At 47.5% G+C, this 26,865-nt stretch overlaps 1 protein-coding gene across 5 annotated transcripts in view; it reads right to left on the bottom strand.

Moving 5' to 3' along the window:
- Nucleotides 1-26,865, bottom strand: part of LOC143474015 (receptor-type tyrosine-protein phosphatase mu) — a 134,600-nt gene that overhangs the window by 62,054 nt on the left and 45,681 nt on the right. For all 5 annotated transcript variants that reach the window (XM_076971262.1, XM_076971263.1, XM_076971265.1 and 2 more), the window contains exons 7-10: nt 11,876-12,184; nt 10,694-10,803; nt 7,876-8,077; nt 7,624-7,726 (exon numbers count right to left, since the gene is read on the bottom strand). In XM_076971262.1, coding sequence (XP_076827377.1) covers nt 7,624-7,726; nt 7,876-8,077; nt 10,694-10,803; nt 11,876-12,184 — 724 coding nt within the window. The remainder of the gene's footprint in view (nt 1-7,623; nt 7,727-7,875; nt 8,078-10,693; nt 10,804-11,875; nt 12,185-26,865) is intronic.

Raw genomic sequence — 26,865 nt, 5'->3', positions numbered from 1 at the left:
AAAATCTGGTGTAATAAAATATTAAATACAGCGAGAACGGAGGGAGAAATATGAAGTTAATTACCGCCCTGTATTGAGGAGAACAAAGGGCAGGGCAGGGACTGTGCAGGCGAGAGAAAGCCTCCTCCTTTGGTGGAGGGAGAGGGAGGGAGGAGAGGGAGGAGTGGGGAGCCAGGGAGGAGGAGAGAAGCCTTTTCCTCTGGATTTAGGAGCCGCTTAAAGGCCAACCATTACTTTAAGAGTCTGTCTGAGGGCTGATTTACAGCTCACTGCCCTGCAGAGCAGGCGACGTCCTGGCCGCACTCTCCACCAAGCTCTTTTTAATACCTCATACTGTCAGATTTTATTGCAAACATGATAGAATGAATTCCATACAGATGAATTCTGTAAAGATGAATTCCGCATAGATGATTTCTGTACATATGAATTCCATACAGATGATTTCCATAAAAATGAACTCCACATATATTCATTCCATACATAGTTCCATACAGGTGAATTTCATACAGATCAATTCCACATAGATGAATTTCATACATATAAGTTCCATGCAGGTGAATTCCACACAGATTCATTCCACACAGATTAAACACTGTACACGATGCTCCAGCATGCAGCACTATTCAGTTAATGCAGAGTAACAAGCAGCAGGAAGCCGATTTGGCTAAATTAGACTAAAATAACAAATTCAGCCCTGGAAATACAATATTATAATAGAGTGTAAACCTCTTAATTTACGCACTTACTTTTTGTATGTCAAGGCAACCCAGTTTAATAAACAAGCTTGGAGTTTTCTGTAACTGAAAATATGTTTATGCTTCATAAAAGTGAGCAAATCGAACCTCAGGCTGAATTGGAGGTATTTGTACAGAAGAAGTGCTATAGTGTTCTGAATAGTGTCATCTAAATGTATGAAAGCAGTTTGTCATAGAAACAGAACATTGTACCAGCAACAAGAAAGTTTATCACTATAAAAATGAATTTATAGAAAAATATTCTATAATAATAGTGGTCAGAAGGCCTGTTTAAATTTTTTTTATGTTTCCCCCAAACCACAGCTAATGTTTAGAACACACTCAAATTTTCTCATAGCACAGCATCATAGCAAACAGATTCATGACCAGGTTTTCCTTTTGAGAGTAGGCCTTGAGTGTTTTTACTAGAACAGAAAGACCTAGAAAGCATTTGCTATCATATTGCAACACTATGTCAAAAGAATTGTTCATCCTTTAACTCATTACAGAGAGCTTTGACGTTTCATTTAAGACACAATAGTTGATCTTACAAAAAAGAAAGACAGAAAACAAGCTCAAGTTACTAATCCTATCTAATTTATCCTAGTCTAACTGGATATGGAAAGAAAGACCTGATTTGTATTCACGAAATCCTTCCACAACAATCGATGCAGACTCTCGAGAAGTCTACTTGTGCCATTAGCAGTGCGGCTGTGCAGCTGCCGAGGGAAATATTGTTTCCAGAACCTCTGATTGGTCTCAGCTTTGCCTTCTGCAGTAATTGGCTTGCAGAGGCTGAACAGGGTCTGGGAGGACCAGGGAGGTCATGGGGTGCCAGCTTTCCTCTGACTTACTCCCATGCACCCCAAGAAATGAGAGCTTTAGCCTTTGTAGCTAACACCACTCACATCAACCACCTTCATCCGCTTCCCCAATGCCACTCACATTCATGCATCCATCACCTTCTGCCATCTCACTCATCCCCAACACTCTCACTGTGGTGCTTGCTTTCCTCTGGCATACGTCCGTCCAAGAAAGGAGGTTTTCAGCCCTTGTAGTCCACTCCCCAACACCACCCACATTTACCAATCACCTTCATCCATTTCACTCATCCTGTCAGGCCTCTGAACTCCTGCAACCTCAGAATCCATTCCTCTAATGAAAATGTAACAGACCGAACCATTAGAATGAGGGAGCAACTGGCCGGCATGCATCGTGGTAGTCATCATTACACAGAGATGTGATCCGAGTGTTTTGAGAGAGGCAATCGGTACAGAAGACAAAACAAGCTTGATAATAACAACACCAACAATAACAAGGACCTAGTACACCATCGGAAGGGCTCAGTTCAGTTGACAGGGCCTTCAGAAGGACACTCTAACTCCAGTGGAAACCAGAGCAACTCCAGCCGACACCAATTAAGCCTTCTCATGCCATGCGGCCAGATCTTCTTGAGCTCTTTGAGGTCATGTGACCACTTTCCAATTTCAGGCCTTTTCCACTTGGCACTGACTGAGCTCCAACCCAGGACCAGGATTTTATTCTTCATGTACTCTGAGCAAGGAGAAGTATAAAGAGGTGAAGATGAGCCTGACCTATCTGTTGTTGGCAGACTATGCCCCTTTCCACTGGTCCCAGACCAGTTTTGGGGTTTGCCTTTAATGCTTAGGTTTGGGATTCTGGCGAAGGACGATAGCTCTAGAATAGAATGTGCAGGTTTTCCCCAGAGTCAGGTCACTAGAAGTTGGCCAGAGGAGCAATTTTACAATGAAATGATCTAACCGTTATTTGTCTGTGGCCAGTGAGCTCACATGGAAAGTGTTCTTCACTGAACATCAATGGGCATCAGCAGCTCTGCTCTGGAAAAGCTGTGGTAATCTCTTGATTAAAATATACCTGACGACCATGGAACAGTACTGGCAGATCTGACCGGCCATCTCTGATGCCCGTGGGAATTTATTTATCATCTTGCCCATAAAGTAAGGCAGGAACCACAAATGAAGGGGAAGGGGTGAGATTAAATGTCACTTAAATCTTTAGATTTGCTGAGGTTTCATTACAAGTCCTCGGTAGGGAGCTGTGACAGGAAACATGACCATGTCTACTTTGGGCTAAGTCATATTTTCTGGAATTGACTTTGTGACTGAAAAGGGAGGGAAAACATTCAGGAGTGGAAGTACTTCAGGAAGATATATGATGAAAGTTAAAGGTAACTTACAAAAGCTTTACAATGAATGTGAAGAATTCAATTTGTGCTTTAAGAAAGACAGGGGAAATCAAACATGGATGAAGAGTTCATAAACAACAAACTCTTACCCTTGCACTGTCATAGCTTCTTCTATTCAGGGTTTAACGGGAGCAAAAAATAAATAAATAAAAAGAAATATAATTTTAAAGTACTCTCCTATGTCAGTGTTCATCTGTAACACTGTTCTTTTAGGACTGCTATGCTGTGTGGTTACAAGCCTATTATTGACACCCTAATTGTCTTACATTCTCCCACTAGACACCTCATTGAGTCAGGAACCATTGGACATTTGGTCTTTTTTGCAAACAATCTTTTTTACTTTAGTGCAGAAAACATGGCTTAATGCTCATAAAAAGCTGCATGAGAAATGTGGAGAAATTGCTGCCAGAAAGGGAGGAGGTGGTTGATGTGTTCTCATTCTCCTTTTCGCCTTGCTCTGCTTTGCACTGGTTTTGGCTGACTGTCTTCGCTGGCACCGGTGTGTAGCTTGGCGAATCCTTTTCTCTCCACAGAGAGGGAGGCGGAACCATGAGAGCAACACGACGTGAGTGACAGGCATGAGAGCTAATCCCCTTAGATTGCAGGATGACCCACCCCCAACCCCCAGCTGGTAGAAGCCATTGTAATAGCTTGTATATATTCCTGCCAGGCCAGTCATCAGAACTCATTTGGCAATAGCTTGAGGTGAGTTCCTCACATAAGTGTAATTGGACAGACATATGGAGACCTGACAGATATACCATCCACACGCCACTGTTCAATTAAGACGGGAATGTTTTCATTCCTACGCACTCACATTGAGAGCAAATCCTCTCACAAGCCAATCCACCTCTGATGAAAGCAAGCTCTGTGCAGTATCAGAGTTAAACATCTGCTCTAGGAAACTCAAACGGAGGTTTCCCTTTAAGGCGATCGCTGAGTTACGCTGAGCCTGAGCTAAAAGGCACATTTTTTTTATACTGGACTTTTTACTTAATAAGAGATCCTGTAATTGGAATAATTTACAACTTCTGGATAAAAAGTGTTATGATGGTGCCAGCTACCAGATTTTTAAAAGCTAGCTGACTGTGAATTGTTCAATGCTGCCAAAGGAATGCAGAACCTGACACCAGCTTTCACACTCCCTAAGTACATATACTGTCTCTCTCTCTCTCTCTCTCTCTCTCTCTCTCTCTCTCTCTCTCTCTGTAACAGTCAACAGTCATAGATAGATAGATAAATAGATAGATAGATAGATAGATAGATAGATAGATAGATAGATAGATAGATAGATAGATAGATAGATAGAAAGAAACACACGCACGTGCGCACACACACACACACACACACACACACACACACACACGCTCCTGTTCCTGCCTCCCCTGGTGACTCTCTCCCTTCTCCTTCTCCTGTTCCTGTTCTGCACACAGTGTCATTTCCTTCTTTAAGCACAGGCGCGGGGAGCTCAATGAAGCGTGTGTTTGTTGTGACACAATGGCGGTCTAATTTTAGTCGCAAGTGTAGGTGCATTGCATTGTTATGTATTTTCACATATTACCCTAGGCCCTTCTCCTTCCCAGGGTGCCTGGAGACGCGCACAGCCAGTCACGCTTCTCACGGCGCACTGTCTCACGCACTTCACAACGAACCGAGCGGCGTTCGGACATCTGCTCGTGTTCCTCCACCGGTCACCTGCTCTCTTATCAGCGTGATTCCACTGTTTTTGTTCTGGTTCTGTAAATGTGGACATCATAATGCGATGCCGTGTTTGGTATTCAAACAGCGAGGGACATATTACACGTAGGCTGAGACACCCGGAGCCAAATCCCCCTACGATGTGCAACACCACGATTGGGGCATCCGCTAGCCACAAGCAAAGGGCTGGGCCTTATGGGTAATTAACAAGGCCTGCGATTCATTAAGATGTGCTAACGGTAATTAGAATGACGGCGTCGAGGCCGGTGACGAGGTGACAGGGCAGATTACGAGCGCTGCGATTACACCTCCTTTCATTTAAGATGAGGGAGGATGGTGTGTGTGCTTACGGGCAGCAAAGGGGAGGCCAGACACGGAGGATTTTTATCACATTTTTAGAGTGTTATCACTCCTGTCAGAAGTAAATAGCATGTGTGAATCCTGGGTTACTGAAACATATAAGAAGGAACATAAGGGCTACATTCACTTTTCTGAAAGTATCACAGCTTGTCGCAGGTGATGGAAGAGATACAAAAAATGTTCAATATCTACCATGTGCTTTTAAAGTGCGGTCTGGAAAAGGCACAAAATTCCACCAGGTTGAGCGTTTCTTTTGTCACATTTCTGTCTGCTGCCATTAAAACACCCTCAGATAGTAAGAGGGTCCATGTACTGCTTTGAATTCTTCATGACAAAGCACAAGGTGCAAAAACACCATTTGGTTTATTCATAGTGATGCAGTTCAAAGTGCCTTTCTGATCCACGGCAGCCACCACAGAAGCGTTCTGCCAGTCTGTGAGAAAGTAAGTTGTACAAAGTTTGTTGTGCTGCAGCAAAACAGCAAGCAAAAATAATTAGTCTGGGCTTAGCACGAGAGCTATATACAGTCCAAGAGGCAGAGTGAGGCCTCAGGCTGTCTGGACAGAGGTCTGTTAGCATGGAGGCTAAGCATTCCTGAGGGAGTGGACCACCGTCACGAGCAGACAACAAGAGAGACGAAGGGACGTGGGGGGGGGGGGGGGGGGGGGGGCGCAGGCATCCGCATCCACAGCTGTCACTACCAAACAGCACACAAGCTGTTCACACGCCACCGTAGCATATCCGGCAAAAAAACAACAGACAGGAATACTATATTGGCAAGATATACACACAGATACACACACACGTTGGGAGAAGACGTTGGTGCTGGCAAATAGGCAAATTAGATAAAAGTCAGCCAGTAGCAGGGGACACTTGCCAAGGCTTACTGATTTATCTTTCAGCCGGCAATTATGGGGAAAACAGGGACAGGCTGCAGTTTAATCTCAAACTGTTCCCTCTTTAAAACGATATTTTAAATGCTGGCAAATGAACAGCAAGGAGATAAAGCGGTGAGGAGGGTAGAGCTTGAGACTATAATCTGCAGACCGGGCCGTCTGGTGAAGGAGAGGGGAAAGAGAGAGAGTGAGGGAAAGAGAGAGGGAGTAGAAGAGGGAGAGAATGTAGAAAGCAGGGAGTGCAGCAGAAGGAGAGGAGAGAGAGATCAGGAAATGGAGAGAATGAGGGAGTGGAGGAGGGAGATGGGGTGAGAGAGGAAAAGGAAGAAGGAAAGGGAGTAAGAAAGGAAGAGGAAGGAGATGGAGTGAGAGAGGAAGAGGAAGAAGGAGAGGGAGTGAGAGGGAGCGTGAGAGGCTGAGGCGCTGAAGCTGTGCTGAGCTTCTCAGGACGAGGGATGCTTTGTTCTTATCTTCAAAAGGCAAAAGTGCCTCTCACTGGGATCAATCACACAAACAAAACAATGAGATGATAATCATTAAAAAAGACCAGAAAAAGACCACAGATCAAAACTGGCTGCTTATGTGTCTGTATGCAATTAGAATCAATTAGTGCTACGGCTTTGATGGTTATGGAGCCGTGCCTGCTTGAAGCAGCAGTCTGAGAGGCTAGAGGCTACCTAGGATTGTGCTGATGTAATGAATTCTGATAATGAGCATTTTCAACGTGCTAACCACCCACTCCAAGAGCCCCAGTAACAGGGCTGGTGTTCCACAAGGTGCTGCTAATCACCTGTAACGACTGAGTCATGTGACCATGGGCAGCCATTTGGCTGGTGTCTTGACACTTGTACTGTGAACTGAACTCTGGCCCATGTAGGGTTGTTTGGCATCTAACCCCACTGCTGTGCTTATCTATTGTGTCACAGAGAGAAGAGTGATCATATGGGAGTGAGCAGAGTGCTGGGAGTGAGCAGAGTGCTGGGGGACTGAGGACATTTTGTGGTGTGGAGAAATCTCTTGCGTGGGCTCACACTTTCACTCCGTCTCCTTTTATTCTACTCATTTGTTCTCTGTCTCTCTCTCTCTCTCTCTCTCTCTCTCTCTCTCTCTCTCTCTCTCATATTTTAGGTTGTATTTGGTAGTATTTTCCATGTGCATTTCCAGTCGCATTACAATATCTATCCAATTGTAACATGTAACTAATTGCCTTGTATTATGACAGTAAAGCCACCTTGAAGCTCAGATCTGAAGATTGCACTGTATCGTGTAAATTCTTAAGTACTAACTACCCAGAGTTAATTAATGTCTGTAAATTGGCTATACGATATCACCTCTGCTGTGCACGTTTACAAGGTTAAACCCTAGATTAAGTTATCTCAGTGGTACGTCTTTGACAAAAGCAGGAAGACAAACCAGTGTGTGAAGCATATTTTTCAGAATTTGCACTCGGCTATACAACAGCGTGTGCTATCCTGAGTATAATTTGGTCATTATTTGTATTTTTGAATTCGGATAATGCTGCCAAATGCTGCCTGTTCAGATAAGTTTTTGCACCTGTTTGTAGTGTTGGTCATAGTTAGTTCAGCAGGTGAATGCATTTAGGAGTGTACAGTACATTAGTGTACGTGTGTGTGTGTGTGTGTGTGTGTGTGTGTGTGTGTGTGTGTGTGTGTGTGTGTGTGTGCGCGCGCTGTGGGAGGTGACCTACCTGACCGGTGCACCTCTGCTCTGGGCTGGCTTCAGCAGCACGGTCACACTGCTGTCTGTTTGATTTAGCGGGGTCTCCTGATCATAACCAGGCATGTGTGGGGCTGTGAGCAGGAATACACACACACACACACACACACACACACACACACACACACACACACACACACACACACACACACACAAGAAATATTATAAAACTGAAGTAATTTGAATTGAACATGAAGGACTGTGTCTTGGTGGAGAGGCTTACGTGAGATCTTGGTGGTGAACTGGGTGATGATGGGGGGGCCGTATCCCTTCACAGTGCTGGCTCGGATGGTGAAGGAGTAGGTACAGCCCGGGTAGAGCCCCACAAACGTGTGGGACGTCTCGTTACTGGACTTCAGCACCTTCCCACTCTGATTGGCCAGGTTGAACTCTGGGTCAAAGGAGCTGACGGCCTTGTAAAATATCTGACGGAGACATGGGGGAGGTTATGGGGTTATGGAATTATGGTACAATTCCAAAATGTTGAGCTCCACATCAAACACCTTGTATGAATCAGCAAATCCTTGTGTACTGTAATGAAGCCATAATATATATCAAAATAACAATGACTAATGTATTTATGATTCATTATGGCTACTGTCATATAAGGTTGTTTCAGAAAGAGTCCTGTAGAATGAATTCAATATTTGATGAGATCATCACATTCCTTGTTTGAATACATAACTATTAATAATAAATATATAAATGCTCTTAATATACCCTACAATTAATGTCTCATCATTAATAATTTAGTGATAATAATTTATCACTTTTCACTAAGTTGTATATCCTGTAAAAACCAGTTCATGTGCTGGTGAGTGGAGGAGAGGGAGTAAAGACAGGAGAGACAGGAGGAGAGGAGAGACAAGAGAGGGAGGAGCAACAGGAGAGGAGAGACAGGAGAGGGAGAGGGAGGACAGACAGAAGGAGGAGAGACAGGAGAGGGAGGAGAGGGAGGACAGACAGAAGGAGGAGAGACAGGAGAGGGAGGAGAGGGAGGACAGACAGAAGGAGGAGAGACAGGAGAGGGAGGACAGACAGAAGGAGGAGAGACAGGAGAGGGAGGACAGACAGAAGGAGGAGAGACAGGAGAGGGAGGAGAGGGAGGACAGACAGAAGGAGGAGAGACAGGAGAGGGATGAGAGGGAGGACAGACGGAAGGAGGAGAGACAGGAGAGGGAGGAGAGGGAGGACAGAGAGAAGGAGGAGAGACAGGAGAGGGATGAGAGGGAGGACAGACAGAAGGAGGAGAGACAGGAGAGGGAGGACAGACAGGGGCGGTGCAGCTCTGTGCAGGTCATCCCGGCCCTTTCAGCTCCTCCCTCTGTATCTCTATCAGGCGACTTGAAAGGCTGCATTTAAATAAATCAATCACAGCGCTAATGGCTGGCCCCTCCATCATGGCTCCACTCTGATTCCAATTAAGGAGCACAAAGGGAGAGGTGGAGGCGGTGCGGCTGGAGCTGTCAGGTGTGAAATGCCAGCCGTCCTCCCCCCATTACATGCCAGCACAGGCGGACATCTAACTCTCCCAAGATGGGGACCGGGCTGATGACAAAAGGGTGTTGTGCAACAAAAAAAGGTGCCATATCAAAATGTATGAGGACATCTGAACCGTGTTCTGAGAAAGAGGGAGGAGTCTGAGAACTTGGTGCAAAGCCTGGGTCCGTTTAGATCATAGGTTTGAAAACATAGTCATTGAGAATTTAATATTAAAGGGCTTGCTGCATTAATGAAAGTATCAGTTCCGATCCCCAGGAGTGCCATTGTCTGTAATGCCAACTGTATGACACTGTATGCAGAGCACTGCTGTCAAATGTGTTTACTCCAGTACTGAAAGTCTTAGTGATCCACTCATTCTGTAGCTGCATTAATGAATAAAGGGTCTGTGTGTATTTAACCCATACATCTATATCTAAAGAAGCTTATCAAAGTACACACATCAATGTCAACTCCTAGGACAGTTGAAAGATTAGTGAACAAAAGACATCTCCATCCAGAAAGGGCACCTAAGTGCTGCTATAACAGCAGAAATGCCACAGCAAAAATAATACTGGTAGAAGGCGATCAGACTTTAATGAGACAGAAAGCCTTTGATTTGTCCCTTTTCTGTAAAACTGGAGCAGATCATGCTTGTGACACTGCGGAACAGGCGAGAGACATGACAGAGTGTAATTTCATAATGTCAGTATGACAGCTTAATTGGTCGAATTTCCACAAATGAAGTTCAGCTACAATAGCGCTTTTGAATTCAGCATTGTGTAGAGTTCTGACGTGCGCGTCAAGTGGTACGGTCCTCAGATGCACGCAGAGTCCTACACTTTTAAAACGGCGGTGACGAGCGTCCCGGGTGTGAATTCCCGAGTGTTGGGTGTGGACAATGCCAGAGACGAGGGGCATGGCTCAAGACAGTAAGGATTTGTTGTAAATGTGACATGTTTCCTCTTGCTCAATATTTGCCCACATTCCACAACAGTAACGTGTGTGTGAGCATGGCGCGCTGGTATGCGTTTATCACTGATATTTCCACTACAGTGAAAGCCTCCTTGGCAAGCCCTTCCTGTCATGTGACCAAGCTTTACCTGATTTCAGTGGAACAACGAACAAAAAGTCTCTTTTCGCCTCCCTCGAGGCGTTTCCCCCGTCCTGCCTGCGATGCGCTACCCCGACCCTATCTGACATCTCTCTGTCGCACAGCTAGAGGGAGCCAGGGGAAGACAGGAACCCTTCATGGGCGCAGGGCAAGATTCGGAGAGAGAGAGACGGAGAGAGATGCAGGAATTGCGGCGTGAGATTCGACACTTTCTGTAGTTTATGGAGATTCTATCTCTCTCGTCCAGACTGAGATTAGCCCTATCACCCGGCTTCAGCTGGTAATAGATTGTGTTAACAAGCTCCCATGCATTGAGGGCTTATGGTTATTAGGTTAGATTTATTAGTCAATTAAGAGCCTGGAGTGAATGAAAGATGGAGGCAGTGCGGCGGTGGGGCAGGGCCGGAGATGAACACGCGGCAGCTGTCGGCACGGCGACGAGACTTACTTCATACTGTTTAATGACGCCGTACGTCTGCACGGGCTCACGCCATCTGAGGGCAATGTTCTCCTCGAAGGTGCTCCCCTGAACAGACTCCACAGGCACGGCACCGGGCACTGAAATGCAGGCAACACAGAGGAACAAATGTGCAAATGTGAGAAGAGGAGAGAGAGAGAGAGAGAGAGAGAGAGAGAGAGAGAGAGAGAGAGAGAGAGAGAGAGAGAGAGAGAGAGAGAGAGAGGGAGAGAGAGAGAATAAGAGAGAGATCATAACTTTATTGATTCTGTGCTGCATCCAGAGAGAAGTGTTGATCTTTTCTGTTCTGAATCAATGTCATCCTACATTCATATACCAGACAAATAACTTCATATTTTAAATAAGCCTTTTCAAATGTAGGTGATGGTCACAGAAATCCGTGCGTGAGCTATGGTCAGAGGGAATATCCAATAGCTGATGGCCCGGCTCTGTTGGGACTGTCCTCAGGGGCTTCAAAAGCATATATTTGCTGTGGCCTCGGGGTAGCTAGCCCACTGTCTCGTTAAACATTCTGTCTCCAGCAGGCCCAACAGTTGATTTGGACTCTGATATAAAACCACAGCCAACCCTCATCCAGCTTCATAACTGGACAAAATACTCTGATGTGTATTTACTGACATTGCTTTGTGTACTGCCTAGTAAAAAAGGTCTCAACCAGGCGACTGTATATAATGAACCCAACAGAAGTAAAGATAAAACTACCAGCAGATGTTTTCATTTCCAAAATAGAAGAAAAGGGCTAGAACCTGTCTTATCTGTTTATTCTGGCTGAAATGCTAAGATACTCTGAGCGTTTGGTACTCAGGCCTGGATCTAATAGAAATTGGTACAATTGGTACAATTTCAGTGTGAATTCAATCAGTCCAGCCACACACTGTTCATATTTTAAGGATTTAGTCCCAAACTTGTCTTGATAATGCACAACAGAATCACAACCACAACAAAACACCTTCACCAGTAAAATGGGGTAAAAATCTGGCAGTCACAAGCAGAAATGACACAAAGAAAACACATTTCTGGAAAAAAAAAAAAAAGTTAGAAAACACGAGGGACAAACTTCAGAATCCCAAAATAAAAAAAATAAACAAATAAATAAATATGGGTTAAAAAAACATAAACAAAAAAGACGTGCCGGCACGGAGAGCCGCTCACCGTCTTCGTCGGTGAGAACATCCAGCTCCTGGCTCTCCTTCACGCCTTCACGGTTCCGCAGGACCAGCCTGACGCTGACGTTGGTGTAGGGGGACAGGTTGCGGATGGTGAGCTGCGGCGAGGTGCTGGGTAAGTCGTAGCACACCTCCTCCCGCGTCTCCTCCTTGCCGTTCACCCTGTAGCGGTACTCCACCGTCAGGTTGTAGCTGTGGCAGCGTGTGACGTTGTAGCCGAACGGCTCCCAGCGCACGGTGATCTGCCTGGACTTGATATCCACCACCTCCAAGCGCCGAGGCCCGTGCATGGGGTCTGGGGGAGAGGGTAGAGGTCAGAGGTCAGAGGGTGGACAGGCATTCAGACGCAGCAGGCAGGTCAGAGGAAAGCCGCTCATGTTGAACACAGCTATTTGTAAATGTGCTTTTATTTGAGCAATACCTGTATAGTGTGTATGGGCACATGCATACATGAATACTCAGCAATATGAACCAATAGAACCAATATGATGTACTATGGAAACAAATATTTACATATACCCATGTGCTCAAATAAATATGTAAATTAACTGCATGTAACCATAGTCACTTGTACATAAAGTACCTGATTTTATAAACATGCATTTTATTAAAAAATGGACATTGAATTATTGCAAATTTCGTTTTATCCTATAGGACATATGTACATAGGTAATGTGGTGGTGTCATGTGGCATGAGGACCAAACCGTGTGGATGCCATTGAAGCAGAACTGATCAGAGGTAACCAAAGCAACCTGGTATCACAATCAATGGCTGGGTACATTGTTAAGGAGCAACAATTTCTGAGCTGTTGGCTAGTGATTGGCAACAGTGAACAACCAGGCTGACAGCAAACGTAGATAATCAAGGAAAACGTTCAATCACAAGGGAAGTTGCTTGGATAGATCAAGAGCTGCAGTGGTGATGTAGGCCTAGATGTACTAAAGACTGGATATACCAACACAAGCCCAGAGTTCACAACAACATGCAAAGCACCTGTAGAACAGGAGGGCCAGGCTAGCAGGCCATGAAAGAGCTGGTATCAGCACCGGCCAAACCCGAGTGAGGGAATGAGAGAATGTGCAGGAAAAACATTAACTGCACATGATCCAAAATGTACCACCTCACATGTGTGACACACAGTGCATTTGGCAAGCCCAGCTGGAGGTGGAGCAGACGCACGTCTCTTCACTGACATGTTGTCTGCAGACAGCCACGGAAGGATATGAACCCTGAAATGTACAGAATCATCTCAACCGCTCATATCTAACCGAATGCTTCAAAACTTCACAAATCATACCACCATGGCAACTGTGGGGTTTTCGCACGGCCCGTTATTCAGGTCCCTAATGAAAGGAGCTTTAACTCTTTTTTTGACAAAGTTGCTGGCATATCAAACAGCTGTTCAGCATCAGCAAAAAGTAAAATAAATAAAAAACCCCACCTCGCCCGCGTTGCTGGGATGAGCTTTGTATGACTCAGTATTTTAAATCACATCCATGTCAGCCTTTCACCACTGACTTCAAACCGACTGCTGAAGTGTCTGTCAGTGCCGTCCCTGGCTGGGTCAGCAGTGATGCTACTCGGTGTGGATATACTGGGAATCTTTCTAACCCATACGGGCACCCTGGGTTCTGTCAGGTGTAATCGGAGGGGCACGCTGCCTGACTGAGCCCAGCCCTGACTCTCAGAGGAGCTGCGGGTCTGGTAATAGGATCAATCCCCATCCAGGTTTCAATTTGTGTCGTGTTTCTGTGGATTGCAGCTCAGAAGCACCCACTGCTTGCAGGGCTCCCTGTTCTGCCTCATTCTGCTCTTTCAAAGGACCATGGGATATCACACACAGGCAATCCAATGTGCCAGTGTGCACTCTGATGAGGACTGGCCAGACGCAAACTCACAACAGTTCATTTTTTTTATGTATACATTTATTGGTTTAGTTTTCAGTCAGAGGCACAATCAAGTCGGAGCTAAACCTTATATTTCCGTGATTCACATTTCCAGTTGACACTGTGCGGTGTGGTGGACACGTGAAGATTACACCCTGAGCTTCCTCTCCTTTCTCTCATCATCACAGGAGGAACATATCGCCAACACCACTTCACAACCCCACAGCCCTGTTTTCTCCTGCCCTGCAAGAAAGTCTTAGTGCTAGTGATAAAAAAGTATTTTGCCCTTACTCAGAACATGCAGAGGTGAAAACTAAAACAAGGGGTTGTAAAGACTCTTTAATCAGAGAACTTGTCATAAAGGTCTGCGTGAGTGTTTTACTGCACAGGAGCGTGATTGCGTGTGTGTGAGGGCGAGAGGTAAGAATTGAGTGGACATGTGGTAATAAACTCTTAAAGCTATAAATTCTGAGCAGAAAGGGTCTTTCTGAGTCACCACATTAAATGTTGTATCCTAAAAAGGTAAACTGAACCGAATCCATTTCTGTAGGAGTAAGTAAAATTTTATACATATTTACAATGTTTTTTACTCTGTCATTTTCAAATGACCAAAATGGCTAGTACACCCTCATAAAAGTAATAAACATGGAAATTCCACTGGTTGTCATTTATCTTTAAAGACTTCATTGAGAAGCTGAAGGTATAAAATACCTGGAATATTTTTATTCTATCAGCTTTTTAGTACAGTGAAACTGAACAGTTCAGTTTGTTTTGATCAGGAAATGATGGGTGATAGAACTGTTCAGATGATATGATATGATATGATATGATATGATATGATATGATATGAACGAGGCTCATAGACTCAGCTCTGCTACACAGCTCTCACTGCACCAGAGCAAGGTGAATCCTGTCTGTACAATCAGAGCAGGACACATTAAAATAACATCCATGGTGGGGGGAAGGACTTTGCTCATTTCTAACCCAATAATCAACAGTGACGATCCCCAGAGCGTGGCCAGTCTCCCTCAAGAGAGACACGGTCGTCCGCATCATGGCGAGCAGCAATTTTCTCACACAATGGGCCTCGGCATTTGCTCGTCTGCCAGTCAACGAGGCGGGAGAGTCCTGGCCCGGCCCGGATGACCGCATCCTCGCGTTTACGGCCACTTCCATCATGGCGTAGATGCCGCTGGAAGAAGACAGATGCTCTCTGAGCAGGTGCGTGAGGGGGGAATCAAACAATGGCTCTTCTGTTCTCACTGCCTTTGATGGCAGCGCACAAGAAGCGTGTGCACAGAATCAGGCGAGGGCCTCCGAAGCGTTTGCAATGCGGGCAGCCGGGCCTCCTGGGATGCTTCTGGAACATAGTGGCAGCAGAATCTGAGACTAGGAGACTACACCAGAGCAACAGGCTGTGTGGAATACCTGGAACTGTGTCTGTAAATCATGGAGGCTCCGTATGGAGTTGCTTTTAAATGTGTGGTTTATTGACCCTGGGAAGGCTGAGACTGTTTACATTATTGACAGTGTCATGTTTATATGAAATGAAAAAATATATAGCTAACTTCTTATACTCCATGTGTTTAAGTTTCAGTGGAAGTAATTTGAGGTTGTAGATTTTCCACAATGCAGCGCATGTCTAGATCAAGGTGGGTTCTGCTTTGTATTCTTTAACTACACCAAGGTCAAAATGCTCACCAAACTGCCATCAGTGAAGAAAGCAAGGGGTCGTCCTGTAGCTGAAAGCCCCACACACCTGCTGGGTCCTGACGCTACAGTGCTTAGCTATTAAGGCCAATATCCTTGGATCTTGTGCATAATACTACCAAACAAATTGAAATATAAAAAAAAAATACTTGAAGAATGGAATGTAAATATTTTTTTTAAATGCAGGACTGTTTGGTAAAGGGAGGGGTTTTCTTTTCATTTTTCTGTCTGTGAGGGATGAAATGTAGCTACAGTGCTTGAGAGGGAACCGGGGGACTGAAAGCAAAGATGAGCGCAGAAGGAGGGCGGCCTGGACGCCACAAAATGGCTGCCAGCTGTTTGTGAGATGATGGCAGAGGGCCTGATTGAGGCGTCTTGGGGAGAGGGAAGTGTTGTCCGCTCAGCCAGCACGTGAAAGTCCACCGGCGTTTCTGAAAGGCAGCAATGAGAGGCAAAGGCGAAGCATGCCCTAAAACCGAAGTAGTGTTCGCTGCGTGTACTGCACAAAAACGGCTGAACATACATAGTGGCATAGCATGCGCTTTCACTCACAGGGTTTTCTCCAGGTGTGCTCACGCTCATCAGTGTGACAGGAGTTACAGAGCTACAACAAGGGAAAACGCTACTTTCATAAGTAATTTGCTGGTCATAAAGCCCAACCTTATTCTCAGACGTGTTAATATGAAACAAATATTTCTCTCTGAAATATGAAAAAAAGACACACACCATAGACTTGCTGGAGGCACGCTGATAAATCAAAGGTCCCACATGTGTGTGATTTCAGTCAATACAGCCCTTTATTCACACATTTTTGACAAATACATTTTTTATCCCCTTTGCAAAAATCCCCAGTGTACTAGGTGCAGAGGCAACGATAACTCACGGCGCAATGCCAGATAACCTCTGACCTTCTCGGAGCGTTCGTGAAGCCGATGAGGACGTTTCTATTAAAATACATCAGAGAGGGCATCGGAGGGGCCGTTCACAACGAGGTGAACATGGCAATTACACAAGCGAGGCCACTGAAGAGCACAGCCGTGCAGACGAGCGAGGCAGAGTGGCGGGACGCAGCAGGACAGATGACCCTGTGATAGCACATGACGTGTTCCCATCATCTACCTCACGCGTGAATGATCGCCTGGCTGAACACACCAGTCACAGACGCCATAGAGGGGCTGTGCTGCCTAAGAACTGGCAACCCAGCCTGAAACGACGACCCGTGTGGCACCGTCAGGAGGGTGTCGTCGTGAAATACTCTCCCTGACCTTTTGGTGAAATGAAAGTTCTTCTAAAGTTTCCGAAGCGCTTTCACATGAATCAAGCCTTCCCTTCACTGAGAGTTTGTGACTTTTGAATATTAATTTGGAAACAAACGGGGAAAGAGTGTGGGCTGTTCCCGGTGTAAGAGTAAGTGGTTTAGTAAGCACCCTGGCGACTGGTGATGGCAGCAGGGCGGGAGCAAGACGTGAGCGAGACGTGAGCGAGACGTGAGCGAGACGTGAGCGAGACGTGAGTGGAGAAGGAGCGTCTCTGTTCTCCATCAGACAACTAATGAGCACAGTGGCGAGCTGGCTAAAAAGCACACAAAAGCCCCCACGGCACACAGCCAGCGGAGAGCAGGTTACACCGCGCCATGTTGGGCTCAGAACGAGTGGGCACAGCACACCACTGGGGGAAGAGGAACTGTGGGCTCACACAGGTGGAGGAACAAAAAAACAGCAGAAGGGAGCAGTGTGTGTGTGTGTGTTTGTGTGTGTGTCAGTGGGCATGTCCTTCCGTCTAGGTGCACTGTGACTATAACAGATCTATAACTCAGTCACAGTACTGTGCCTGCTATAATCTCAGCCTCTGACACACAACCCGTCCTCACCAACATGGTGCCCTCAGACTGCACTTGTCTCCAATCCCCCGGCACTGAAGAAGAGCTGCATTACATTTTTAAATCATTGATTTCCCAACACTTCCTCGCATGCTCATAACTCACAGTGAGACAGAGAAAGAGGTGCAAACAACCTATTGATTAGTCTGAGCTGCTTGGCACAGAAAAAAAGCTCCACCAGACAAATTGCTGTTTATTTACACAGATTATCTGCTGCTGCTATTGCTGGCTATGTGTGTGTGTGTGTGTGTGTGTGTGTGAGAGAGAGAAAGACAAAGAGAGAAAGTGTGCATGAGAGAAAGACAGAGAGAGACAAACAACACTGAATCGAGCACACACTCCATAAACAGAAAACCCTGGCTTGTGAAATGTACACACACATACACAAACACACACAAACACACACAGATACACATATACATTTTTGTTGCATGTTAGATTACCATCAATAGGACTTTATACACTGTTGCAGCAGTATAGGCATTATTGTCAAAAACATTATAATGAGACATATACAGGTATGTGAGGTATACAGGTATGTGAGGTATACAGGTATGTGAGGTATATAGGTATGTGAGGTATACAGGTATGAGACATATACAGGTATGTGAGGTATACAGGTATGTGCGGTATACAGGTATGTGAGGTATATAGGTATGTGCGGTATACAGGTATGTGAGGTATACAGGTATGTGAGGTATACAGGTATGTGAGGTATACAGGTACAGTATGTGAGATATACAAGTATGAGAATATATTGGTGTAGCGGAGCCTCTAGCAGAAATGGAAAACTGACAGATGATAGGCACATGAGGCAAATGATGCCAAAGGTATTAAAGCTTAAGGTTAGGACAAGGACATCTTCATTTCCATTAAATCCACTGAAATATGTCTTGCTTGTTAATTCCTACAAGTTTTTGTGGATATGGGTAAAAACCTTTACAGAAATGCAATCAATATCATACAATGCAATTTCTCTCTAATTTTATTGTATATTTCAAGTCAAAACTTGTTATTTGCAACATGTCTGCCTGGTCTTGTGAATAGTGTGACTGCTCTAAAGCCCTCCATATATCTGCAAAGAGAGCGCTTAAAACCCTTCACGGAAGAGCCTGAATAGCTTCAATCAAGAAAGCACCAATCCGAGCTGCCCTCCGGATCATAGCTTCAAGGGTCTGACACACCTCAGTCATGGAAATGAAGGCCAAGGGGTCAAGGTTGACTCTGCAGCGAGGAGAAGTGAATTTCATTATGCCTTAAGTCTCAGCTAAAGGGCTTTACACCGTCACAAGTCATAAATTCACATAGCAGGGAAACTGGCTATTTTATCTATTAGCCTGTGCTTTAAAAGTGAAGCTGGTCACCTGGCCGGTGAGTGATGGCCTCCATACTTTGCTGAAGATGGATGTGAGGAGGTGTTGTAGCTGAAGACACGCTCCATGGAGCACCTTTTACTCCTCACGGGTTTCACCGAGCACCTTTTACTCCTCACGGGTTTCATGAACAGCTTTTGCCGTTGCTGGAAACTGGAAGTGCTTGTGCTCAGCTAAAAAGCCTCTGAAATATGGATCCCATTTGTATTCTATCCAGTGGATAAGTTACATTTCTCCCGAGTCCTGACCGTGCAATCAAATAATTCCAATTTGACATTTAGATGTCAACTATTCATATCTACCAAAGGCTTGACATTTAAATCATGCTCCCTGTCATTAGCATCACATTATTGCCTTTTGGACAGTGTTAATGGGTTGCACAGGCAACCTTTCCTCACTGCACTCTCTTAACCTGCAGTGTCTGCGCCAGGAGGCACGCCAGCTCTGAAGGGTGAACTGGGGTGGGCCAGGACCCGAGGCCCGAGGCCCAGACGCCTCTGCGTCCACCACTAGCGGAACTCCCGCCGTGCCCGTGCCGGCTCACGCGGAGCACTGGAACAGAATAAAGGTATTAGTCCCGGATGAAGGAGAACAAATTGGCCGTGGCCGAGGCGGCGTGGCTGCTCTCCTCCCAAATGGTGCGCCGGGCACAGAGGGACAGAGATATTACCATTGTTCTGTCCACTTCAGCAAGCCCCAATAGTCCCGGGGGTAGAGGTACACCGATGCTTGCCTAACCGTTTCTAAAGCAAAGTGATCTATATGTCTAATGAAAATCCTCTGACAAAACAAAACTGTTGCTCCTAACAACCATGCAGAAGAAAGAAGCGTAGTGGTGTGCTTTCTGGAACGCGGGAGAAGAATGGCGTCCTTGAAGACGGAGCAAAACTCCACTACAAGGCTCAGTTAGACATGAATGGAATCAGCTGTGTATTCTCTTGAGAAATGCAGAGGAAATCTTGGCCCACCTTCAAAACAACTGGGGCTGAGATTGCTGAGAGCTTCGTAGCATAACTACGGCTGTTACAACGGGGCGGAGCGGGTGATTTCTGCTGAAAGCCACCTAACCTCGATTTGTCTAATGGAAAACAGAGCTCATCTTTGTGTTCTGTAGCTCTTTAGCTACCTTTCTGAGAGCTAAGAAGCTACTAAAGCGCCCCGTTTTGTGGTAATCAGGTCACTGGTGCCGCTCCAAAGCCGTAACGCTGACGGAGCAGCACTACCTCCACGTGCTTCACGTCGACTGGAGCTTCGGCGGCTGCCGTGTTTCTAAAGCGCACACTTGAGACAGTGCTGCTCTGATCACGCCAGCCTGGATGCCTTCAGAGAGGAAAGAACATCGAGGGAGGGTCGGTTATCAAAATGCCAACCAAAGGCGGTGTGGTGTGATCCGTGTGTTCCAGGGGTGTGGTGGAGGTGCCTCCGGTCTGCAGTGTTGCTCCAGTCCTACGGAGGGACGCCCCACCAGGAGCAGCTGTGAGCTCCTCACTCAGCTCCCCCTGCCCCTCTGTTTTAAAAAAGCCTGTTTAAAAAAAAATAAAATCTCCCTCCATGGAGAAAGAAAAGGGCCAGCGAGTGGATTTATGCAATATCAACACAGCCATCTGGGTAATGACAAGGCTTTCATCCTTATCAAAGGCCTTTTCATAGCTGACGGAAGCGGAGCAGTAATGATGGCTTTTGACAACCGACAATCAAAACTCAATTACTCTATCCACAGTGCCCCGCTGCACAATGGAGTCGCAGCAAAGACAGCGCCACCCGCTGGAGCGGGGTGTTCCGGCACCGGCCCTCCACCGGTCTCCGGCCCTCCACCGGTCTCCGGCCCTCCACCGGTCTCCGGCCCTCCACCCGTCTCCGGCCCTCCACCCGTCTCCGGCCCTCCACCCGTCTCCGGCCCTCCACCCGTCTCCGGCCCAGACAGATGTGCCATTGGCGTTTCTCACAGTGGCAGCACCCGTGGCGAAGCCCGGCGCCACTCCGAAGGTGCTGGCTGTGTTTCTGCTCTGCTCGGTACCACCCTGCACTGATGCTCGCTCCTTTGTGAGCACCACACACTCATGTCATGGTTGTCATGGAGTGACTTTGTGGGCTTGACGTCCTTTCACTTTCCACCAGAGACACGGAGTTGACAAGTGAGTATTTTGTGATGACATACAGAATCTGCAGGGCTGAAACCCACTTTAGGCATCAAAGGTGCAATATATTATTAATCTCATCTGTATTCTCGCCATGGGATTCCACTACTTAATAATATATTGTAATGCTGGTATTTAAAGAGATCAAATGTACATTTAAATTTAGTATGTCGTTCAAATTGCTTTTGAACATGAAAGAGCTCGCACGTGCTTCGAGCGTGAGACCAGCAGCCCTTTGTCTGGTTGGATCTGGTTTTCGAGGAGAAGGAAATGACGTGACGGCCGGCGACGTGACCGCGGGAGACGGGAGGGAGACGTGTCATCTCAGCTTCTTCTCCGAGGGCTCGCACAGGACAGCACTCGGAATGCCGACTCGGAAAGATGAGAAGACTAGTAGGAGGAGCTTGTGTGGGAAGAGAAGGGAAGGAGAAGGTCCAGGATACAGGGGGGAGGAATTTCAGCTTATCTGCTTTAGAGAACTGGGAGTGAGAAAGCTCCTCAAAGACACTGGCAACACCAGGAGTCTCCTGGGGAGTATCTCTCACCCTCACAAGAAAACCTTCTCACAGCTACAGCATGGCGCTACAGTAGGTTACGCTGTATCATGTTAACGTTGTTTAAGTCTTGAGTTCTAGTAGCACTCTCACCCTTATTTAATTACACGTGAGCATGCTGATGGTCCGTCACTGAACACACTTTTTTTGGGACCATGGATCCACTGATGGAGAAAAATCCAAATAGCCTTAACCGATGTCTGGTAGATAAGCAACAGCTGCTCAACAGTTTGCTGAAGTAGAAAATTAAGAGCGAAAGCAAAATTACGCCTGTCATACCTGGAAGATATAGTATACCCAAACACAGGCAACATTTTACACAACCACTAGACAGTGAATCCATACACACACACACACACACATACACGTACGCACACACACACACACACACACACACACACACACACACACACACACACACACACACACACACACACACACACACACACACACACACACACACACACACACACACACACACACACGTACACAGTTTGTAGTGAAGTGGATCCAAAGCTTTTAAGTTAACCACTGAAACATGTTTAACGGCAGTAAAGGAGGCAGAACACGAGGCTCCCATTTGGGAACTGAGGCGCGTTGGCCACACCTATTACCCACTGCACCGCCGGGCCTGTCTGGCTCTGCAGAGGTCCAGGGGACAGAGGTGGACACAACCGGCCCGGCACAGGGGCTAAAGGCAGGCCCGTATCACTGATCTGAGCAGGTGATTAAAAATACAGAGACAGAAGAGACGCGTGAGTGTGCGTCATGGCACTGGGACGCTGTGATGACCATGGAGAACATTATGAGAACAGGAAGGAGCTTCAGCAGGTAGTGAGGGGACACTGGTGTGGGTGGACAGGTGGAGGACGGAGCGAGGTCACACTCCACCGCACCACCCACTGGGGGGAGGGGGGGGGGGGGGGGGGGGGGTCGTCACCCAGCCTGCCACCGTCACATGCCAGCAACAAACCTCTCTTCCTGCCCCCTTTAAATCTTTCCATTTATACACGTCTGGGGTATTTTTTGCCAAGATAAATAATGGCATAACACTCCACTTGGAGGCGGAGAAGATGAGTATGTCAGCTTTCATCTGGCCAGCAGTAACAGCTATTGTGAAACATACAGAGCAACCAGTGCAGGACAGACAGGGAGAGAAAGCACAGGAAATTGCATTGCCTGTTCAATAGGCCAATGAGATTAGGCAGAAAGAAATAAATTACCATAGAAATTATATTTCAAGCTGAAAACTGGGACCTGGTTAAAAAAAAGACACATTTGAATGTAGGAAAAATAGTAAAATTCACAATAAAACCATCCTGGTGTTCCGTTAATGACATGTACAGTTTAAGAAGCACTAGTCCTCTGTGAGTGGCAGCAGGCTTCAGGGTTTTTAGGCTGACGGACACAGATATGGTGCTCCTGACACACGACACCCACGGTGAAGGTCTGCAGTACCGAGCAGCTTCCTTCTGTTCTCACTGAACTTTTACAGAGGCTTCACTCAAGGCTGGCTGGGTTAGCATTCACACCGCATGCTGCTCCCACAGCCCCGCATGCTGTGGAATCCTTTGTTTCTGATTATAAATATTTAATTGTGTGTAAATCATTTATACCCATAATTTAGCATCAGATTTTAGGGACACAAACACAGGGAATATGAGGCACGCTTAACGTGCTTGAAAACGCTTAGCGATTGTTTTTTTCCTCCAGCAGGAGGAAGAGGAATCGTAGAGAATGAATGGTGAGGGAGACGAGCACAACAGCGTGTTTAAAAATAGGCACGTCACACTGTAATGGGAGGGGAAGTCATGTGGGACTTTGTTCCCCTGGCAAATGAGTGCAGTGTCTCCACACACCTGACATGGTCACCTGTGGCTCTGGGCTTGTACTACAGAGTACAACGTGAAACCGAGGCTTGTCCAGTACCCTGGGACACGGTGTGGCAGAGATCACCGTATAAACGCTAAATCTGTCATCTTCTGCCAGCTTTAAACGCCCCCTGGAATGTTCCGGAAGAACACATCCCATAATGACAAACTACAGCAAAGCTACGGCACACCTCGCGTGGACACAGCAGTTCTGTTAATAACTCCTGGAAAACGAGAATGATCAGCTCCAGCATGGGCAGTCTGAGCAGCCGTGCCACTCCCAGCCGGTCCCGACACCCCAGCCAGGGACGGGGTCAACGGGTCGGCGGGTCACGGCGGGTCACGGCGAGGGTGCGGAGCAGGGTGGGGGGAGCATGAGTAGGAGGAGTCCTGCCACGCGTCTCCCCAGCAGGCCGGCTCACTTTACAGCCACGGGAGAGACTGGTGACACAGTAATCGAGATGTCACTGTGCTTTATAATCCAATAATCAAGAAGGCTTTGCTGTAGCAGTCTGTTTGCTTCAGGCTTTAGCTACAGAAAAAAATGCTTGTGTGTGTGCACGTGTGTATGTGTGTGTGTGTGTGTGTGCGTATGTGTGTGTGTGTGTGTGTGTGTGTGTGTGTGTGTGCGCATGTATATGTGTGCGTGTGTAAGTGTGTGTTTATGTGTGTGTGTTTGCGTGTGTGTGCGTGTGTGTGTGTGTGCGTACGTGTGTGTGCGTACGTGTGTGTGCGTACATTTGTGTGTGTGCGTACGTGTGTGTGCGTACGTGTGTGTGCGTACATTTGTGTGTGTGTGTGTGTGTGTGTGTGTGTGTGTGTGTGTGTGTGCGCGCATGTGTATGTGTGTAAGTGTGTGTTTATGTGTGTGTGTGTGTGTGTGTTTATGTGTGTGTGCGTGTGTGTTTGTGCGTGCGCGCATGTGTGTGTGTGTGTGCGTCTGTGTGTGTGTGTGTGCGTCTGTGTGTGTGTGTGTGTGTGTGTTTGAGCAAGGCTGGGGACATTATTACTTGCACATTCAGCACAAACCCCACTTGTTTCGCGAGGTCCACAGGAACACCAGGTGTCCATATGAACAAGGTGAGAGAGGTTCTGCAGCGCAACCTGCACTAGAGCAGCTAGAGCACCAACCCCCCCCAGCAGACCACAGTACAGTGATGGGGGAGCCCGGGGAGGAACATAGGGGTGGAGGAGACCCTGGGGTGGAGGAGTGGAGGAGTGGATGATGGGGTGGAGGAAGCAGGGGTTTGGAGGGTGGAGGGTGAACTAGGGTGGCTGTGCAGAACGTGCAGAAGGCAGATGGTAGTTCCAGAACCATCTGACCATCTGCCAACCTGCTTTGTCAGGTAGTACCTAGAGTTGTAGGGTGTGAAGTGTGAGTGTGTGTGTGTGCGTGCGTGCGCGCACACGTCTGTATCGGTGGCCTGCGTGGTTGTGATGGCACCAGTCAGAGGGGCGGGGCTAGCTCCAGTCGGTGGGGCGTGGCTAGCTCCATTCGGAGGGGCATGGCTAGCTCTAGTTGGTGGGGTGTGGCTAACTCGGTGGGGCGTGGCTAGCTCCAGTCGGTGGGGCGTGGCTAGCTCCTGTCGGAGGGGCGTGGCTAGCACCAGTCATTGGGGCGTGGCTAACTCCAGTCGGCGGGGCGTGGCTAGCTCCAGTCGGTGGGGCGTGGCTAGCTCCAGTCGGTGGGGCGTGGCTAGCTCCTGTTGGTGGGGCGTGGCTAGCGCCAGTCATTGGGGCATGGCTAACTCCAATCGGTGGGGCGTGGCTAGCCTCGGCTGCCTGCCGCAGCTGTCGCCAGGGAACGGTGGAACACAGCGAACATGTTTTTATGGAGAGGAGACAATCTGTTCCGCCTCTGCAGGGGGCAGACGCTCCTCTACACTACGCCCTGCCAAACCTGGCAAAACGAAATGTGACGAACAGTGACAAGTTAGCGAATCAGGTTCCCTTTATTATTCCCTCATTCGGTCTCCCGCTCGCCCGCGTTCCCCCTCGTTCTCTGCCTCTCCTTCTCAGCGCTCGTCAGAAGCACTTGACTAGCGGAGCGTCTGAACGGGAGTCTGTAATTGACAAAATGTGACGGGCAGCGGAGTGGGGAGATCCCACGGTGCCTGGCAGGGACCGAAAACATCATCCCACTGTGCCAGAGACTGTATGACAGGACTCCAGAATCTGATGTGCTTAGAGACAAACGTGTGCGCACACACACACACACACACACACACACATACACACACACACACACACACACACACACACACACACACACACACACACACACACACACACACACACACACACACACACAGGCGTGCACGCTCACCGAACACTACATCTACACCCCGAACACGTTACGCCTCTGAAAAACACGCTCGCATCCACGTTTGTGGGGAAATTTATGCGTCTTGGAGTGGAAGTGTTTTCCGCCCCTGCGAGAGATACAGCGGCCGCGGCCACCAGGCACCGGGGCTGCTGATAAGAGGCTCGGCGGCCCGGCTGATAGCGGACCTCTTCCCTGCTAGCTTCTGCACTCGCCTCGTTTTTCTCCTGCTGAGGAACACTGTCATTTTGAAGGTGACCTTCAAGACTGTTTTGCTCCCCCTGCTCGAGCTTGTGCGGCGGTCTCCATGGCAGTGGGGCCTATATGAGATTTAGTATTTCATTTCCACCGGGATCATCATATTTAATTTGCCTGCTGGGAGGGAGGAAGGCACACAGGAACAGGGGAGCAGACAGAGGATACACAGTGCACAGGAAGAAAGGGAGGGAGGGAGGGAGGGAGGGAGGGAGGGAGAGGGGGAGAGAGGTAGAGGAGAGAAACAGAGAGATGACACAGACGTAGTGTGACGGAAGAATGAGGAGCATATGGAGAAGAAGTTCCCCCTCTTCCTCTGGACTTCATGGGCTGATTAGTGACTATGCTTAACAACGAACACCACGGTCACGCTGAGATGACCCAGTCTTCAGAGTTCTTTCTATAACTACAAAGACAGAGTCCAGCCTCTAGTCAGTAGTTTCTCAGTGTTCGGTGTATGTCCAGTTGTCTTGGACAGAGCTGATAAGTGGACAGGGGTCATGCGATGCCAATCAAAAAGTCTGATGCAAACCCCTGATGGAGGCCGGAGGGGCCAGTGGGAGGGGCCAGTGGGAGGGGCCAGTGGGCCGTGCTCCACCTTCCCCACAGGAGGAGCAGTGGGAGGGGCCAGTGGGCCGTGCTCCACCTTCCCCACAGGAGGAGCAGTGGGAGGACAATCAGGAGGAGCAGCAGAGGGAGAGGAACTCCGAGAGGAGCCGAGCGTGAAAATCAGACGCGTTAGGAGAAAAGGATTCGGAGCAGAGGCTGGCAGGAGGGAACACACAGGCAGAGAGCAGAAAGTCACCAAAAAGGGGAAAATGTAGCAATGGGCCAGTCAAGTGAAAGATATATAAGGCAGGACATTTGCAAGAGGCTATTTAAAAGGCCCCTAGGCCCTGGAGGAGATGTAGAACACACACACAGCACAAGCTTTTAATATACGTCCTGCCTGCTCGCTCTGCAGGTCCAATACACACAGCACCCCC

This window comes from Brachyhypopomus gauderio, chromosome 13 (genome assembly GCF_052324685.1).
Source record: "Brachyhypopomus gauderio isolate BG-103 chromosome 13, BGAUD_0.2, whole genome shotgun sequence".
Lineage (NCBI taxonomy): Eukaryota > Metazoa > Chordata > Actinopteri > Gymnotiformes > Hypopomidae > Brachyhypopomus > Brachyhypopomus gauderio.
The sequence above is the reverse complement of the archived record's forward strand: the minus strand, read 5'-3'. Positions and strand labels throughout refer to the sequence as shown.